The 21082-nt window shown below is 38.4% G+C and overlaps 1 protein-coding gene across 1 annotated transcript in view; it reads right to left on the bottom strand.

Moving 5' to 3' along the window:
- LOC145782994 (guanylate cyclase soluble subunit beta-1-like) overlaps positions 1–14447 on the bottom strand; it is a 110753-nt gene extending 96306 nt beyond the window's left edge. The window contains exons 1-3 of the mRNA XM_082594751.1: positions 14346–14447; positions 13189–13262; positions 4785–4885 (exon numbers count right to left, since the gene is read on the bottom strand). Coding sequence (XP_082450877.1) covers positions 4785–4885; positions 13189–13262; positions 14346–14447 — 277 coding nt within the window. The remainder of the gene's footprint in view (positions 1–4784; positions 4886–13188; positions 13263–14345) is intronic.
- Positions 14448–21082: the final 6635 nt, after the last annotated feature.

The following is a 21082-nucleotide window of genomic DNA, read 5'->3' as shown; positions in this document are numbered from 1 at the left end:
TGTTCTACCTTCTCTCAATTACCTTTCCCCCAATCAGTATCTATCGTGCGCGAACCTTCATTTACTCGCTTTCAGCCCAAAGTGACTCGTAGTGGACGCATCATCGTACAACCTTCCAGGTTTACAGACTAACCTCCACTCAACCAATTTTTTCTACTGTAATTTACCGTCCTGGGCAAGACGTCAAAACTGCATCCATTCTACAGCAATTTACCGTCCTGGGAAAGACGTCAAAACTGCATCCATTCAGTAGCTTACGTCCTGGACAAGACGTCAAAACTGCATCCATTCTTTAGTCACTCATTTAACTACAGTCACGTGACGTTGCAACCACTTTTTGTACTCATATTTGTCGCTATTGTTTTAAAGTGACCTTTCATCAGCTGGCGTTTGCCGCCATGACACTGTCATGCTACTTAATTACAACAACTTTTGTCGCTACTTTTTTAATGTATCTTATCTTTGCTGCCATGACCACGTCATGCTACGTCATTACAACATTTTTTTATGCTCGTGTTTGTCGCTTTTTTTAATGAGTGCTGAGCCTACCTAGTACCCATGTACTACAACTTCCATAGTTTCATGTCTAGTTTCCTACCTATCATCAGCCGGCATTTGTCGCCATGACCACGTCATGCCTTGCAACTTTAACAACTTGCATGCCCGCATGTATCGCTATTTTTTTGTAATGTGTCGTTGTACTGCTTTCTAGCGGATGCTACTTTGTATCAATTTTATTTCAGACGCGCCCATCAACACGGTTGCTGCGAGACTTGATGCGCGACTTCAAGGGACTTCAATACAGCACCACGATGATGTCACGACAAGCTCACTGATGAGACCACTTTAACATGGCACCACAGCACCCTATGTTCTCCACGACTTGCACTGAGTTGAACAGTCCCTCATCACATTCCTCAACATGAGATGCCTCCACGGAGATGATTTCAATACGGCTATCCACAACCACCGACGCAACCAATATGGTCAACCCCATATCTGTCGCCACTCCCTGCGACACACCTTCGACGTGCAATTGCTGCATCGTTCATCATTCAAGCCTTCTCTGCGTCAGAAGCACACCGCGACGTTTCAAGCCTTCTCCACGTCAGAAGCACACCGCCGACGCAACCAATATGGTCAACCCCATATCTGTCGCTACTCCCTGCGACACACCTTCGACGTGCAATTGCTGCATCGTTCATCATTCAAGCCTTCTCTGCGTCAGAAGCACACCGCGACGTTTCAAGCCTTCTCTGTGTCAGAAGCACACCGCGACGTTTCAAGCCTTCTCCACGTCAGAAGCACACCGCGACGTCAACCAAACCAGTGCCGCTATTTGCTCCACTTTCGACATGCAATGGCTGCATCGTCACACAGCTTGCCATTATACAAGCTGGCCTCTTTCGTGTCATATTCGGCACACATCAACGGACTCACAACTCAACAGTTGTCGTGCTCGTCATCCATCAATGGATGACGAGCATGAATTCTACTTGTACTAACTGAACTGCTTATCACCTGCTGTCGTGCTCATCATATATCATCGAACTTTCACATCAACTGCTGTCTCGTACTCCCTCATCAAAATACTCGAACTAATAGTATGACTTTAGAACATCCTGTCTCGCACAACCGAGCGCGCAACGTTAGGCTACATACATTTTTTTTACCTTTCTGGTTTGCTTCCATGGGTGTCAGGTCCTATCTCTTCGGAGGCAGGACATGGACAGCCATGGACGCTTACCTGTTTGTATATATGCTTAATTTTTCTCTAAAAAAACGCTTGTAAATTTTTTTCTCTCATGGCTGATTTTACAGTTGCGCCCCAGTATTCAATTTCAGTTTCTAACCCTCAATCATAACTTAATTTGTTTTCGTCATTCACGACATTTCTCCTATGTTTCAATGTCGTTTTGACTGGGGCCAACGTATGTACCGACTGCTGTCTTATATTCGTCACCAGCCATTATTCTGCAGTGCAGTCCAACGTTCTCATAATTCAATAATTCTACTGTTTAGCCAACGTTCATGTTTTATTAATTCATTTCCTATGCGCCTGGCAGCACCGGCGTATGAATACTTTCGTGATAAAAAGAACTAGCGTGGCAAGATTCGTTCTTTTTTCCTCCTTTTTCAAATTGACACAACTTGGCGTGACCTGTTTTTGTCTCGGTTATCTGATGACATCGACTTGTATGCTGGGCAATCAATAAAGAAGACCTTTGAGAAGCAACTGTAGTGCTTGATCTATGTATACAGAATGTTAGCTTAACCACTTCTGTCACAATGACATCTGCTTTCATCACTTCTGTTTCTGCATAGCCGAGCTGCATAGCCGAGCTGCTTAGCCGAGTGGTGAGAACACTGGAACGGCAATCGAGAGGGCGCCGGTTCGACACCGCTCAAGAGCATGCGGCTGTGTCTGTGGCAGGACACTTTAAGGCATGCCTGAAGGTGGACACGAAGATTGGCTTCCTTGCCTTCCCGTCCACTTAATCTAAATCTTCAACCACCGGGTGTAAGCCTGGATACGACAAACAAAAAACTTCTGTTACAATACTATACCCGTTTGGCATGTCTGTCTGGCATGTCTGAGATAAATTTTAAATCCGAGGTAAACCGTGTCTTTCGCAAGCCCAGACCCGTACTTTTGCCTTTATAACACAAGATGTTTGAACACTGATGCAATATTGTAACCGAGGTACACCTTGTAGGGGACAGTTTCTTTTGCTCCATTTTGTTTAGTGTTTTGTTGGTGTTCTCTACCGCCATCCCGCGATGGAAAGGAGCACTAATAAGTGTGTTTTATCTCAAATTTGATATTGTTTTTATATTTCAGCACGGTAGCAAATAGTAAAATTAAAATCAGTTGATCATAGCCTACATTGGAATACACTGATGCTGTGTCATAAACACCATTGAAGGCTATTGTCCATTGATACCGGTTTGGTTGCCTCATTAAATAAACCATTAACTTGATATATTCTTGTGTATCACAAAAATATATATATTAAGCCAAACTGGATTCAACAACAATTTGAACTGAGACTTTACCAATAACTGGATAACAATATTGTTAAATATTCATGTCGCCAGATTATTTGAAAATCTCCACCCCAACTTCAATAAAAGGCCTGACCAAAAGTAGCTCAATCTTTTCAATTCAAAGATAGTCCAACGACTCAATATTTGTAAATTTACTTTGAAAAAAAAAAGACAATCCATTTACTTATCAAACCAGTAACATTACTTAATCCATGCTACTTCAAATAAAGTATTTGACAGTTTATCATGCTATACACATCAAACTTGCAACTTTGAAGAAAACTACTTTTAATGCCATAAATATTGATATCATATTACAATGAAATTATAGTCAATGTTCTTTCAGAATATCATTACAACGATATACTTACTTCACAATGAAGCAGCTACTCTAATCACAAGCACTGAAGAAAAATGACTCCCAGGTAATAACTTCAAACTCAATCCTTGCCACAAAATACAGACCACATTTACCAACAGCACTGTTTGCATTGCCTAATATACCAACTGCTTAAATTGGATGACAAAACAACATAACATGTGTCTTTGTATTGGATTGTTGTTGCTCTAATACTGTGTCATACCCATACATAGTAAATGCTAAGCATATCAACCCTAGGACTGCCAAAAACAAAATTTAATATACCTTTTCACTTATATAATGGCCTATAGTTAGTTGCCGGGATATAATGCTCACAAAAGTGGTGTATATGTGGCCTCACAACCGTTGATTTTTAAAGTTTATAACAAATGCTTATCTTGTTTGACCATATCTAAAAAATATCTGTTTGACCATTCTCCTCAACATTTACTGCATGTATCACGTACACTGTGGTGCAAATTATTTTGTAGTTACGTAGTTGCCTTTTCCTAATGTAATTTGTTTTCCGTCTGTCTGTCTGTTTTCCACACTATTGCTTTTAATCGCTGCGTATTTCTTGATGCTTGTAGTCAGTCATCTAGATAGGCCACCTTCAAGAAGTTGAAATTTATTGCATCTTTATAAATATTTTCGGATTCCTGATGAGGGCTTAAGTTAAGCCGAAAACGTTAGACTGTTAAAAATCTTTGTAAATATGTAAAATATATTGTTCTAATGCTCAACCCTGTTGTATTGTTGTGTCTTGTCTGTCTTTTGCATAAAATTTATTTTGTATGTTATTTGGTCTGAGGATGCGCATTGTCATGGTACGCGAAACGTCAGTGAAGCAACAAATCAACTTGTTTGTTGTTGCTTTTACTTTCACTTTGATCAGATGAACGTTGCAACTAGAGCTACAAACGATTAACGTTCAAATGAACTTAGTTGAAAAACATCTATCACTTTTCAATGAAATCCGCATGAGTGGCAATAACTTTCACACCTACGTTGTGGTGACCTCGTTTTGAGACAAGGAAATCGTTTCATTTTACTTAATCCTAAAGGTCAGTCGGAAAGTTCGCTTATCGTCCATCGAATCTGGATACGGTACCTATCGATAACCAAAGTAAAAACAAATTCTAGAAATTAGTGGATTGAACTAATGTATCGAAATTTGGTCGTATAACAATGAGATTTTTAAAAGGAAAGTTTGCAGGAATTTTTTTTTCACGTAACTCGTGGTATAGCTAATAGCTATATTATCTAATCACAAAGATAAAGTTTCCATATTGAATGGGCACACACAAGTAACCCGCCACGTCACTGGTATTGCATAACTAAGTTTAAATACTTGATGATGTCGAAAGCAACGTACTCAAAACGGCACATGCGGCTTGGACCAAATCGAAAGTGCAGATGTCTTCATAGATTATGCGTTGGATGAATTGACCCTGCATCTCTAGATCTGCCTTTTTTCTGAAACCAACACAATGATAAATTCATCAAAATCTGCAGCAAGATCTGCTTGATTTTTAATTGGTCAGCGTATAATTGTTTTGTTCTTTCCTCTATTTTAAATTCAACTGTTGCACCTAAAAGACACGAAGTAGTACACTGTGCCACCTTTACGCTCTTATTAGGTAATCTTGGCATGTATCTTTAGTGTTTATGAGATTATTCTCTTGGATGGTGCGTTTATTCTTAGTTTTGAGCTATTATAAAAATAAAAAGGATAATTTGAAAGGATAATTTAGGCTTCTGGCTGTCTAGTCTAGGGGTATGACTTCTTACAAAAAAGAAAACGAATTAAATAGAATTAATCATTTTTTATTAAATCAAAGTTTCAAATTTGCTATTCGGGAATTGAAAAATATCTCTAATCAATATAATTTAGTGCGACCGGTGTCAGAAGAGCGACATTCCCCAGTCGTGAATTTAACCTTCTTGTTCTAAAATTCAGTCCATTCGTTTTGCTAGTCAAATTTCGAATTCCTGTCTGAGTGTCTGCATTTTTCAATTCCCCGCTTATATCATAATATCCCGGTAGAGCCTTCCCAGCCAGCAAGCCCATATGGGCCCCATATACTATTTTAATGGGTTTGTGGGCATGTGGGTTCTATGTGGGTTTTTGTGTTTTTGCCATATGTGCCCAATATGGGCTTTCTTGCAGAATGTGTTGCTAAATGACAAGGTGGAATATAAAACTTCCAATCTTCAAATGCGTGATCAACTGATCATATAAATGCATTTTATTAAATTTAGCCACATAAAATTATTGATCATGGGCTAAGCATGAAATATTGATGGGCTTCCCACTTTGTTTATGGGCAGACCATGGGCTGCCCACTTTGTTTATGGGCAGACCATGGGCTGCCCACATTTTTTATGGGCAGACCATGGGCTACTCACATTTTTCATGGGCAGGCCATGGGCTGCCCACATTATTTATGGGCAGACCATGGGCTGCCCACATTTTTTATGGGTGGACCATGGGCTACCCACATTTTTCATGGACAGCCCACATTTTTTATGGGCAGACCATGGGCTACTCACACAGTGATTCAAAGGTTTGTAGGCAACCCATACTAATATGATATACACCTCGATCAGCATTTCTCTAGACTTTGAGATTTTTTAGTTGTCTCAAACGAATTTTATTGATCTTTTAAACAAACACAAAATGAAATTGAACAAGCAAAATTACTGGGGGCACCTTGCTATGCGTTGCGCAAAGCTCACTGCTTGCAGTTGGAGCACTTTGGCAAGATTTGCAGTAGTACTATTTTTGGTGCTTACGTACCACAAATAGGAAAATATCACATGGAGCTATATACCTTCATGGCCATTCCAGGGTATATAATATTAAACAGTGTCGATTCCAGGTCGGGTCAAACCGAAGACTTTAAAAACGGTACCGCTTGTGTTCTATCCTGCATAGCGCAGCGAGAATGAGTCGGGTAATAATGTGATAACATCGTAAACCTGGTATAAAAAAAAAAAAAAAATTGCAGTAAGTGACGCTCTTGGCTTACGCCGATTGAGCACTTCACTGGGGGCACCTTGCTATGCATGGCGCAAAATTCACTGCTTGCAGTTTGAGCACTTTGGCATCTGTCTGCGGTTATATATATACCTGACATACATATGGGCAGCCCATATTAGATTTGTGGGTTGAGTGTGAGCAACCCACATGAAACCCATAAATGAATATGGGCAGCCTATATGGGGGCAATGTGATGCCCGCGGACACAATGTGTATGGGCCCCATATAGGCAGCTCACATGGGGCCCGTACATCAGCCCATATGGGTCCCCATGTGGGGCCCATATGGGCTTGCTGGCTGGGTTTTTCATCAATAATAGCTATCGTAAGAATCAAGGGAAACGTTATACCGGTTTCATAGTTATGTCGCATTAGAAATACAGATGTGTTGAGCTAGATTCTGTGTGAGTGGCGTTTGTTACAGGAAGCTTGACTTATGTTCTGTGAGAACGTTAGGTTTTGAATTTGCAGCATTGAAATGCATTTTGCAAATAATGATGAATTTCGGTTAAATGTTAAAATATAAATTTGTTATTTAAAAACATGGTACATGTTACACTATCACAAATAAAATGTAAATACCTAAACGTAGGAGTCCAAAAATTCACAACTCCATAGCCGTACGAGACCAAACCATTTTGGGGGGGGCAGAACGTAAATTTGCCCAAATGTGCACGCTTTTATAGAAATTGCCCAAATATAATGTATGCGGTGCATGATAACAGTGAAAAACTAACATAACAAGATCACCAGCAGTGGCGTAGTCGGTAATTTTGAAAGGAGGGGTTTTGACGGCGTGTTTCGCTTATGGCGACACCCAGCAGCGAGGGGTCTGGGGGGCCTTCCCCAAACAATTTTGAAAAATTACTTTGAATTTGGTGCATTCTGATAGTATTTTCAACAAAAATGTGGGTATAAATATTCCTGTAAAATGGTGGTGTCTGGTGGCATAGCAAAAGGATAAGATCATGTTTTCTTCGGCATTTTTCGGAAATAAAGCTACAATTCTCTATGTTTTCTTGTTGCTAATTCCTGGCTGAGATATTTGAATGTTTGGTATTGGCAAAACTCGCTCTTTGCAATACCCACCCCCCCTCCCCTTGGCTACGCCACTAGTCACCAGCTAGCTAGAATTTCTTACCAAAGTAATCAAGATAAAACAACTGAATTCATCTTTGAAGATACCTTGCTTGTGCATTGCTCGATGCTTCTGCACTTTGGCATGGTAAGTCCTACTTACTAAGTAGGAGTAAGAAATATTGTTTTACACACCACAAATAATAAACAACGCCACTTAAATATTCAGTTGTGATGTCATAAAAGACCCAGAAAAATAAACATTGCAGGAAACCGGTTCAGGGTGACCATGCGAATTCAGAAAAAAGTACATAACAATAGAGAAATTATAATTAAATGTAATAAAACACAGACATACTACTTCTGTTCAAATAAACTTTGTTCAATCAATTGAAGTAGTTTTGATGATACGAATTTTAGTACAAAAATAAAAAGGTCTGGCAGCTCTACTTTTAAAAATATAGTTAGGTTAGGTAATTTGATGACAAAAATAAGGGCAACACTAAAAAGCGGAAATGCGGAAGGCAGAAATAAGCCGGGCATGAAATGGCGTATTGTCCGCAGAAGTAGCGATTTAATGCCGATGTAGAAAACGCGGAAATACGATCTTGACGTCCATATTGTTTAACATATAGCATCAATTCAATGGCTGGCATTCAATGGCTAGCATCAATTCAATGGCAAAGAATCAATTCAATGGCTGCTCGACACCTGCCCAAACATCTAGACCGCGTCGCCGCCACTGCCCAAGGGTGGTAAAAGGCAGAGCCCCTCGACCCTTGAAGTGGCGAAGAACAAGGTTCAAACGAAGAAGAAGAACATACAGCGATAACTTCATCATGAAAGAATGAAATGTTGCAACATGGAAAAAGGCGGAAATGTAATTTTTAACAAAACTCACCACCGAACCTACTTTTATGTTGAAATATCATTGAAAAATATTGTTTAGAAGCAATTGTGAGGTCATTAAATGCTTTGACTGTTTTAATTCCACAGTTATTGGAGTAAATTTCGAAATTTAATGGAATTTATTGAAATAGGAAAAAGGCGGAAATGCGATGTTTAGCCACAACTCAATACCGAACATTTTCTTATGTTGAAATATCATTAAAAGATATTATTTAGAAGCAATTGTGAGATCATTAAGTACTATGACTGTTTTAATTCTAAAGTTATTTCGGCTTATTTCCGCGCTTCCGCATTTCCGCCTTTTAGTATTGCTCCAAAAATAACTAAGTTTAATATATTCTAAGTTTGCATACAGACGGTGACGTAGGATTCAAAGAACCCAATTAGCCTAGCAGTACGTATTTACATTGATTCAATGTCTGAATTTTCTATTTGTAATCAAGTATCTATTTGTAAATCAAGTATATCTATTTGAATAAGGGATGTTACTACTGGTGTAATATGTAACTGTAACTCTGACTGTGAAAATGAATCCCCTACCAACCTGCACTGGACCAGCACGGCAGGGTAAGGCCCACTCTCCCCATCATCTGGATAAAAAGACTCGAAAAAGCCTAAAAATCGCTACATACAATGTCAGAACACTATCTGAAGAAGCTCACTTGGAAAACCTGTTGAAAGAAATCGAAAACGTAAACTGGCATATAATTGGTCTTAGCGAAATGAGAAGAACTGGCGAAGGAATCATACAATTAAAACACCACCAGCACCTCCTGTATCACAAAGGCAAGGAAAACCAAAAGCTAAGTGGTATCGGATTTCTTGTTCACACAAAGATTAAAGACAATATTAAAACAATTAACGGAATCTCGGACAGAGTTGCCAGTATAACCATTAAAATATCAAAGAGATATGATCTAACGATTATCCAAGTCTATGCACCTACTTCCGCAAGCTCACAAGACGAAATAATAAATTTCTATGAGGACATTAACAAAGCAATTCAAACAAACAACAGCCACTACCTTGTTATTACGGGGGCTTCAATGCAAAAGTTGGTCAAGGAAATGAAAACTGTTTTGGAAAATTCTCTGCTGGCACAAGAAACGACAGAGGAGAAGATTTGATCAATTTTGCAACTTCAAATAACTTGAAAATAACCAACACTTGCTTTAAGAAAAAGTTAAACCGTAAATGGATATGGAGAAGCCCCAATCACCAAACGTATAACGAAATTGACTATATACTCATAAACAAACCTGAGGTAGTGCAGAACACAGAAGTCTTAAACAATGTGAAAGCAAGTGATCATCGAATGGTAAGAAGTACACTGAAAATCGATGTGCAAAAAGAAAGGAAGAAACTCCACCACTGCAAACTTCAACCACTCAAAATCAACCAAGAACATGTCAATAACTTCCAGGAAAACTTAGAAATAGCTTTTAAAAAACAAGAAGCAACAAACACCAGTCAACTCAACTACATAGAGGAACTTTACAATAACATAACCATTCCCTTACATGAAACTGCCTCGGCATACCAAGAAGAAAAAATAATGAAGAAAAGCAAATCTGAAAACACTATGCAGCTAATGAAAACACGTAAAGCATGGAAAACAATGGACAATAATCGAAACAAAATCGAAGAGATAGAACTGAACAAACTAATCAAAAAGAACCAAAGAATGGACATTCGATCCCATAACATGAAAATGATTGATGAAACTATTAAACAAGGTAGAGGATTCAATTTTGCAAAGAAAAAACTAAGTCAAGGGAAAAGTCAAATAACAGCTATAAAAGAAGAAGACGGAAACATCACGAACAATCAAGATCGAATTGTTGAAAGATCAAAAGAATTCTATGAAAAACTTTACAGTAGTAACAACAATCAGCAGAATCTCTCCAAAACACCAAAGCCAAAAATAGCAACGAACCACGAACCACCAATAACTGTTTCTGAAGTGAAACATGCTATTGATGCTCTAAAAACACGAAAAGCTCCAGGACCAGACAACATCACTAATGATCTTCTAAAAGATACTGGAGAGACCATATTGAAAAGGCTAGCTAACCTCTTCACTGAATGCCTTCAACAGGGAAAGACCCCGGAAGCCTGGAATACTGCTATCATGATCTTGCTTCACAAAAAAGGAGATCACAAAAATCTGAACAATTACCGACCAATCAGTCTACTTAGTAGTGTCTACAAACTTTTCACCAAAATCCTTTCCTATAGGCTAGCTAATCAACTAGATGAATGCCAACCAAGAGAACAAGCTGGATTTAGAAGTGGCTACTCCACCATAGATTATCTACAAACAATCAAACAAATAATCGAAAAAACAAATGAATACAACTTGCCTCTCTGCCTTGCCTTTGTTGACTACAGTAAAGCGTTTGATTCAATACAGATCCCTGCAGTGCTACAAGCCATCAGAAACCAAGCAATTGACCAGACATATATCAATATCCTTCAACACATCTATCAAAATTGCTTTTCCTTCATCAGACTACACAAAGACTCAGCCAAATTTTAACTTAAACGAGGTGGTAGGCAAGGAGACACCATCTCTCCTAAGCTTTTCACAGCATGCTTGGAAGAAATTTTCAAAAATTTAAATTGGGAAGAAAAAGGTATCAAAGTAGATGGCGAATACCTATTCAATCTCAGGTTTGCTGATGACATTATTTTGATATCTTCAACACCCAATGAACTCCAAACAATGTTGACTGAACTCGACGAGACAAGCAAAGAGGTCGATCTCAAAATGAATTTGAGTAAAACACAAGTTATGTTCAATCACCATGTCAAAGGAAACCAAAACATTACATTAGATGGAACCAATCTCTAAAAAGTACACAAATACACATACCTTGGTCAAATAGTAACCACATCACCTGATAAAGAAGAAGAAATTAAAAGAAGAATTACACTTGGTTGGCAGGCATTTGGAAGAGCGAGTTCAATATTTAAAAGTAAATTACCGATCTCAATGAAAAGAGAAGTATATAATCAATGCATTCTCCCAATGAGTCCCAACAATGACATACGGAGCAGAAACATGGAACTTAACGAAAGCACTAACACTCAAACTACGCGCTGCGCAAAGATTACATGAAAAAATACTCTTAGGCATTACATGGAAAGACAGGAAACCAGCCAAATGGATACGACAACAAACACAAATCAAAGATATCATTCAAACAATAAAAAGTTTAAAGTGGAATTGGGCAGGACACATCATGCGAACAACTGACAACAGATGGACAAGAAGAGCTACTGACTGGATACCGCTTGACAATAAACGCAAAAGAGGGAAACAGAAAACAAGATGGCGAGACGAACTCTACCAATTCGACAAACACTGGACACAAACGTGCAAAGACAGACAAAATTATAAAGATATGGGAAGGCCTTCATCCTGCAGTGGAATAAAAATGGCTGACAATGATGATGAATGATGATGAATGTCTGAATATTGAATAATATTCAATCATCGGATTTGCAGAAGGCGTCGTTGGATTTTCAAAAAATTGCCGAATAGGGAACTCGGCGAAAAAGGCTCTCGCCGAATAGTAGCAGAACCTTTTATAAAAGTAATCAAACAAAGCTAAGCAACACCTTAACATTACTTTTAACAGGTATAACATGTTTTTGTTAAATGTTGTGGTGTTGCTTAGCTATGTCCGTTTATGGTTGAAAAAGTACTGTGACCTCCCCACCCGAATTGTTTTTATAAAAGTAGGCTATTCACCAGATTTATATAAATTCATATTTTGTAGTTGCCCAAATCAAGATGATGCATTTATGGATATTATGAAAAAAATTAAAGACTTTGTAAATTTTGATGCCGAGGCGACTGCATCATGCCAATTTGGGCAGTTTTATAAATAGACTATGATCAGATAATTTCATATTTTTTTGTTGCCCAAATCTAAACGATACAGTTATGTAAATGGGAATAATTAATGAATTTGTTCATTTTGGGGAAACTGCCTCACGCTAATTTGGGCAGTTGCATAAACAGACTAATCAGTTTCATCAAATAATTCCATGTTTTCAGCTGCCCAAATCAACACGATGCATTTGTGAAAATTAATAAAATTAGCTATAGGCCTATAGCAAATTTTGAGTTTAGATTTGGGCAGTTTCACAAAAGTATTAGAGACATATTTTGGTGGCTGCCCAAATTGGCATGATGCAGTTGGTTAAATGCATTTCGTACTACAGTTTGATCACCATGCAATACAATACATCAATACGGGAGTGTCAAATGAAAATTTTGCGGCATATTTCTTGTGCAAATAAGAGGCTGTACTTAGTTTGATATGTAAAAGATATTAATTTATAGTTTTTCTTAATTCATGCAATTTTGTAGCTTTTCATATAGCAATTTTTGCCCTAATAATTGCAAGATTTTGCCCGAATTTGCGACGTTTTGAAACAACAGGGGGGCGGCTGCCCCCCCCCCCCTGCCTCCCTGGCTCGTACGGCTATGCAAAACTCACTAATAATACTTTCAGTACATAAGGAGAGTGAGCATCATTACTAAATGTAAACAAACAAACAATTAAACAATCGGTAGTCTACAGCGGGAAATTTACAATAGTTAAAGTAAAACGCAGAAAGCAAAATAAAAGATTTAATAAATTGATACAGCTCGTTAGAAGATACAAACTTGAATTGATGGTTTATCTTAAAAACATCACAGCAACAAATAAAAAATAACAACATGCAAAATCACTTACTTTATTTTTTCCCAAGTTTCCTCGCCAAATTTGCGTAAAATGAGTTGCTCTAATGCATAATTGACAAAACCGTACTGCAACAACAGTGAAAGAAGGCTTGTAACATAAGTAAAAGATTTTGATTGTTTTGCATCAACAATAGTAGAACTACGATAAAAAGCATACAATAAAAGTACTCTGACATAATTCCACAGTTGCACACAGGTTAAATTAGGCTTACATTAAAGCACATACGCATAAACATGGAAGGCGTTTACGTCTGTTAACCTCTATTCCTAAATACTGGCTTATTTTATTCACTTGGTAATTTTTCATTGAAATATTTATTTTACCTTTGCTACTTTTTGAATTAATTTAATTTTTGAACAGTGTAATAATTTACTATGTGACGTCATTATTTATTTGCATTTTCACATCAACTTTTGCTCTTGTTGCCAACCTGAAATAGTTGCGTAAAAGCGATTTATAAAGCAAGGAATATCATAGGATTGGATGTCTTGTTGCTGCAGCTCACCTTTTGATTGTTTTCTAATGTTATTTATTTAGTCTGTTGCCCCTGTGCTATGAGTGCTACAGTATTTTTATTAGTCATTTTATCTACTGTACTGTTGGCCAGCATACTCTCACAATTAAAAAAAACAGGGACGTTCAACGAAAATAATACAACTGCTAACTCACCATCTTCAAAATATGATGAAGCGATGGGTCACAACTGGAGTGGCGTAGGGCAATCTACCGGTAGGATGTAACGCAGTTTTGATTCAGAAAACTATCTTCTATTTTGTCAAAATCGCTGCAACGTCATTAAACTAAAGTCTTACGTGGTCGTAACTAATGCATTTACAAAGAGTTCTTAGACTGTAAATAAATTCAATAGATATAACTTTAGTTGTTCATTTATCAAATGCGGAGTCACATGTATTTTTCAACGTGAATCATATTGAAACCGGCTGCACAACCACAAACTTCCATTTCAAAGAGTGTTCCAGTTAAAACATTGAAAAGCTTAGAATTATTTATACAGCCCTTTAATGTAATTAAATATAGAGAAACAACGTTTGTAATTGTCGTTATAGCATCAGGAGTTTTGATATCGTGAATTAACAAAGGTCGTCTTTTTTGTTGTCTGTTGTCTACATTTCATTGGAGTCAGGCACCGTATTCCGGCGTTTCTCGAACAGTTGCTTGATAGTGGAGTCGTCTAGCATGAGCCGACCAACTGCCCTTGATGGAACAAAGGTCGGACAGCCGGCAGCCATAGAGTATGTAGTATGCGGCTTGTTCTTCTGCATCACAGTTGCATGCCGCAGATGCGGATTGGTTCCGTTTGTGCATTGAGGATCTGGAACGCCCAATGCTCACGTGGAGGCGATCCAGCCGTGGGCTTCTCATTGTCACAATTGTTTCAATCTTTTAATTTAAAAAGACTTTGGAAAGATTGATAACGTAGTTTATTGGGATATCAAACGATAAACAGTCAAATAAATGGTCCAATAGTTCTACTTGTAAGATGATGGATGAAATCCTTGAGCTGACGAATGGATCACCACAAACACGTAAAGAAATCAAATTTTGAACAGCGAACGTCTTCGTCGATTTCAAAATAAATATACACTACTACTTGCATGTCAAGAGCACAAATATTATTTTCTCTTGACATGATCATACTGAGGATGCTGTGATAGCGAAATCGATCTATGATTAAGAAATGAGGCTAGTACACTGTTTGTTGCATTGAGTAACAAGTCTTATAGTAATGATACGAGCAGTGCCGGTCTTTGGGGTGTGCAAACCGTGCGATCGCACAGGGCCCGCAAATTAGTGGGCCCGCAATTTACTCAGAAAATGCAATAATTTTGTCATTTCCAATGGAAAAATTCAACAAGTGAATTCAACAAAGGAATTAGCAACAACAAAAAACATAGAGACTTAACGGGTTTAACCTATTTTGTCCCCTGAACAATTCGTACCCTGAAAAGATCGAGAAAAAAAAACGACAGAGCCGAAGTCGCTGATTGGAGTTGCCACAAACATTTCAAAATTTCTCTCGATCTTTTCAGGGGACGAAATAGGTCGAAATTTGATTTTGTTCCTCCGATTTCAGGGTACGAATTTTTCAGGGGACGAAATAGGTTGCATCCAAACTCAAGATAGAGACATAGCTTTATTTCCGAAAAATGCCAAAGAAAGCATGATCTTATCCTTTTGCTATGCCACCGGACAGCACCATTTTACAGTAATATTCGTACCCAAACTTTTCTTGAACATGCTCTCAGAATGCCCCAAATTCAAAGTAATTTTTCAAAAATTTCTGGGGGAGCCCCCCCCCCACCACTGGGTGTTCGCCCGTCGACCTTCAAACTCCTCCCTCTCCTTTCAAAATACCTAGCCACGCTACTGAATTGGATCATTGTCATTGGGGCCCGCAAAGCATATTCCGCACAGGGCCCGAAATACCGTAAGACCGGCACTGATACGAGACAGTCAACCGCTTCAAGTGGCAACACAATAAAATTGTTCATCTATTCTAGGACAATAATGCAGCCTGCCGCGGGGTTTAGCATGTTCATTGTGACATTCATGTACAGCGACTGAGCTTCTTTCCTGCTGACATATGATTGGCGTTAAGGTCAAAGAAATTGAGTCAAGAGGGGTTGTGTGTTCATTTCTCTTTTCCAGGGTTGTGGAGTTGGGCGAAACATAGCCTACACAATTCCGATTCCTCGATTTTTAACTGGGTGGTTGAGGCTTCAGAGTTACCAGACTTTTTTTTAATTTTTAGGATATTCAAAAAGAGAACTCAATAATTTTATGAAACATGGTGCATTAAAGTCATGGTGTTGTAAGTAATACAGTTTTGGTTTTATTTATCATATTTTAAGCAGTTTAGTATTTATTTTTGAATCGGTGGAAGGAGTATGTTGAGCAGTTATATCAGGACCCTCAACTGCAACCACAGATTGAAGAACATAAAAGTCAACAGTTTGACCTTGAACCTGACATACTGGAAAAAGAAGTTATCTGGGCAAGAGACCAACTATCTAAACAAAAAGCTCCAGGAGTCGATGGAATTCCAGCAGAATTATTAAGTCATGTGCCAATTCAAATACTATTGGCCTTATGCCAATGTATTTGGAAATCACAAAAATGGCCAAAAGATTGGAAAAGATCAATATTTATTCCAATTCCAAAGAAAGGAGACATACGGACATGTTCAAACTATCGAACCATAGCCTTAATACCTCATGCAAGCAAAATTCTTTTGAAAATCATCCAAAAACGACTGGGCTCAATTATTGAAAGAGAAATGCCAGATGAGCAGGCTGGTTTTAAAAAGGCAAAGGTACCCGTGACCAAATTGCAAATCTCAGATGGATTATGCAAACCAGCAGGGAGTACAAAAAAGATCTGTACATGTGTTTTATTGATTATTCGAAAGCTTTTGATGTTGTCCAACATAACATTCTTTGGAGTAGTCTGAGAGACATGGGAACGCCAATGCACCTGCTGGAACTCATAAGGTCATTGTATGAAAATCAAGAAGCTACAGTTCGAACAGCATACGGAAATACAGCTTGGTTTAAAATTGAAAAAGGAACACGCCAAGAGTGCATTTTATCTCCTTCTCTATTTAATATGTACACAGAAATGGTCATGAGGAGAGCAGGGTTGAGTAATTCCAATATAGGAGTGAAAATCGGTGGCAGAATTATAAACAACTTGAGATATGCAGATGACACTACCCTTTTGGCCGAGAACGCACAAGATCTTGAAGACTTAAATCATCAAAGTGAAAAAGGAAAGTGAAAGAGCTGGATTGAAACTCAACATCAAAAAAACAAAAATTATAACAACTGGTAAAGCAGATAACATAAACATCAAGATCGAAAATCAAGAAATTGAAATAGTGAATGAATTCATATTTTTAGGCTCAAAAATAAGCTGGGATTCTAATAACTCACCAGAGATAAGGAGAAGAATAGCGCTGGGAAGAAATGCATTTGTTGGAATGAATAGCATTTGGAAGAGCAAGGATATAAAATTAGAAACAAAAAAGAAGCTGATCAAAACTATAATATTCCCAATTGCAACTTACGGATGCGAAACATGGACAATGAACAAAACAGACAGCAGAAAGATTGACGCATTTGAATTGTGGTTTTGGAGAAGGTTACTGCGTGTTCCTTGGACAGCCAAAATAACAAATGAGAAAATTCTTGAACAAATTAAACCGGACATATCCCTAGAAGCTGGAATCGCCAGGCAGAAACTTTCATATTTTGGCCACATAATGAGAAGCAAATCAATGGAAAAAGACACCATGCTTGGTTTGGTGAGCGGAGGAAGAGGAAGGGGGCGCCCGAAAACAAGATGGCTTGACACGATTGTAAATGACAGTGGCATGGGAGTGCATGAATTGAAGGAGGCTGTGTGGGATCGAGAGATGTGGAGAAAGATAACGTATAGAGTGACTGAGAGTCGTAAACGACTGAACGGATGATGATGATGGTGATGATGATGAGTATTTATTTAATGTCTACGGCAAACAAGTTTGCGATTACTTGAAATATTTACTGCAGCAACGAGAACGAGGTGAAACTGATGTGAAGCTGAGACAAGCCCAGTAGCCCGGATGTGAAGCTTACACAAGCATACTATTTTGATCATCTATTTAAATTTTGGAGTTGTCCCAGAGGGAAATTATTCTAACCTGAGAGTCAATGCACTGAAAATGCCTCTGTTCAACATAACTAACATGTGTGAAGCACTTTTTAGCAAAATGAATGAAATCAAAAATCATCACAAATATTACCACAGCAAACCCGCAGCGTTAGGCTAAAAAAGAAAAGAACGTTCAATCTACGATGAGAAATTACATAACTCCACTGAAAGTAACTAAAAAAGCAGCGATGATTCATGAACAAACAAAACTCCCAAACCATTATTTGAAACAATTCCATTAATAGTCTACAAGACAAACTCTCTTTGATACATGAGAAAAAACATCAATAGACTACAAGTTGTGCCGACGAAAGTAACCTTGGAAATAATAAGAGTTTTTGTAAGTTAACTAATGAAATAGGCAATATAACGCAAGAGAACAACTGCACGCCCAGCAAGCCAAAGAAGCCCAATTACGGATCCATAGGACTCATCCAAACTGCCTCCCTGGCGTTTGTCACTCCGTTTCAAAATTTGTTATATCTGCTCGCAAACTAAATTTAGGCCTACATGTTTCTTATAAGCAATAGAAAAAAAACGTTATTGTTGGTCTCCATCTAAACTTTACTGCTGTATCCTTTGAACTGAACTACTGAAAATTTTACTATACCTGTTATAAAGTTGTACTGAGGAAGATTTGATATTCGAAATCGCGATATGCAACACCATGACTTGGTGTAATTTGGACGTCGTACATTTTCCTTGAATATAAAATTTTTCAACTTAGTCTACTAAAAATATACCGCGAACATCATTCAGTATAACTAATTGCACAACAAATATCTTGGTCACTGGTTTGCTTAGCTGTTTTCTTGACATAGAGAGGTGTCACGTGAGTTTGTAGCTTTGCACTAGATGCTGTTTGATGATTTATTATCCTTCTGACGTCATAATATCAAAATAGAGCAGTTTTATTACGTAACATTTGATACGGTTGATGAAACTCAAACCGCATTTTGATTTAATGTTTTGTATTTTTGTACTTTCCTGTTTACTGTAAAATGAGTCAAAAAAGTTTACAATAACTTATTCATGAGCTACCGTTTCTGCCAAAGGCATGCTGCCGCGATCATATGTAAGCACAAACAGTGGCGCACGCAGGATTTTCTTAAGGGGGAGAGGAGGCATTCGAAATACTTTTTGAATCGAAACGAAAACGAATTAAAATAAACTTTTGCTAATAATAACCAGTAGGCTAATTTATATAGTGTAAGATAAGCCTACCATGCTCAGCTTGAATTGACGATAATATTTTAGTTTGCAGCAACTTGGTTACTCATTTGATTAGATTTTATATTGAAAACGAACAATGGGGTATAATACTCTTAACGTCCCATAGCCTATAATGTTTTGCGTTGGCGACGTAGTTGACTTACCTAACCCAATCAACCGCGCGTATTGAATGTACGTTCGGAAATAAATTTTCTGTAGCAGAGACATGCAACTAATTTTTGTTTTTATTAGTTCAACAGCAACACACAAGCCCACAGGGTAAACTAGTAATATTGTTTTGTTTGTTTGTTTGTTTATCTTTATCCTGCATTGCGGGAAAGCGGACTTGAGCGCTATGCATCGGTGTACGCTTTCCGACGTACACCTGACCCACGCTGCAGCCGACTGCAATGTCTGTTTCCGGTTGTCTACTTTACTTATGACTTAAATTTGGTACTACCCATTACTCGAAATCGATCACTAGGTAGAGGCAATTATCGTAAAGTTTCTTGCCCAGAGAAACAACAGCAAGTGCGGGTGGCTGGAGTCGAACATGCAGGCTCTCGACTGCAAGCCCAACGCGCTAGCCACTCGGCCACGGCTGTCCAAGCCACTTGTCCAAGCATACTGCCAGTCCAAGCATACTCCTAGCCACTTGTCCAAGCATACAACACAAAGATCGTTGGCTATAAGCTCTGCCTGCACTTAGCGGTTGTGGAAGTCTTTCCATAAATAGTTCCCCAGCAAGTCTAGCTTGATCACTTTGCAGGTGTAAAATATCTTGTGCAGTGGCCAGTGGCGCGGGAACTATTTTTCTCTAGGGGGGGGGGGGGGCTGAAGATGCCGTAGTGTTGTCAGCTTCTGGGGGGCTTCGCCTCCCAGACCCCCCTTATATGGGTCAGCATTTAAAAGTGGTAGTAGCTTATAAGCATTCGGTCCCCTCCTGTGTAAGAGACGACGCCAAAACACATACATTGTAAATTGTGACAAATGAAGAACGGCAACAACAAAGCAGCTGTTCAGGAAATTCAAATGAAAACGTACAAATTAGAAAGTGATATGAAAACGACAGTTTGTGGAAGTGAGTTCTCACACGCTTCCGAAGATTGCTTTTCGCTCAGGTGTTTTCTCTATGAACTGTGTCATGAGTTCTTTGACATCGACAGTGTCCAAAATGTTTTGGTGGACATGCATCAACGTAAGATGAGTAAGTTATGTCTTTTTTGTGTGATTGAGCTTCTCAACCACGTTTTCAGGCGTCTTAGAGCAGAAAAAGAACGTTCTGATAATGCAGCTGAAGCCGGGAGGCAAAGGCAGAGCTCCACGAATTTTCGCATTTCTTTGAAAAGATCTAGTGTTTGAGGATTTAGTTGTGATAGTATCTCAGCAACCTTTTGAACGGAGTTTGCGGTTTTTCCACTTACAACTTCGTTGAACAAGGACTTTTCGTAAGATTATTATTTAGGTTGGTTTGGAAAAGATGCATGAAACAACTCAGACACTACATCCTTCATCGGCGCTACCAAAGAGTCTCCACCTCTCATTAGCTATACCAAAAACACTCCATCCCTCACTGACGCTATCAAAGATGATTCAACTCTTATTAGAAATACCAAAAACACGCTGCTATATATTGTTATGCTCTTACATGCGCAGGAAATTAATTTAAAAAACAAAGCTTTTTTAACTATTTTATCTTGATAATGAGCTGCCATATTATGTATTTGTTCTACAATATATAGGCTACTTAATATCGTTGCTGCGAACACTTTATTTCTGTATGAAATCTGTAAATAGTCCTTGTTTTGATAGTCCGTTATGTAATTTCAATATGTGTGTGTAACTGTGTATATTAGTTTGTTTTTGTGATGTTGGGTTCAGTCGTGTTCTCATTGCTTTAAGAATTGGCGCTCCAGTTGTTCCAGGAACGAGGAGGCGACTGATTCTTAACTAATTCATC

Source organism: Aplidium turbinatum, chromosome 14, assembly GCF_918807975.1.
Source record: "Aplidium turbinatum chromosome 14, kaAplTurb1.1, whole genome shotgun sequence".
NCBI classification, from domain to species: domain Eukaryota; kingdom Metazoa; phylum Chordata; class Ascidiacea; order Aplousobranchia; family Polyclinidae; genus Aplidium; species Aplidium turbinatum.
This window is presented reverse-complemented; position numbering and strand designations above follow the sequence as displayed.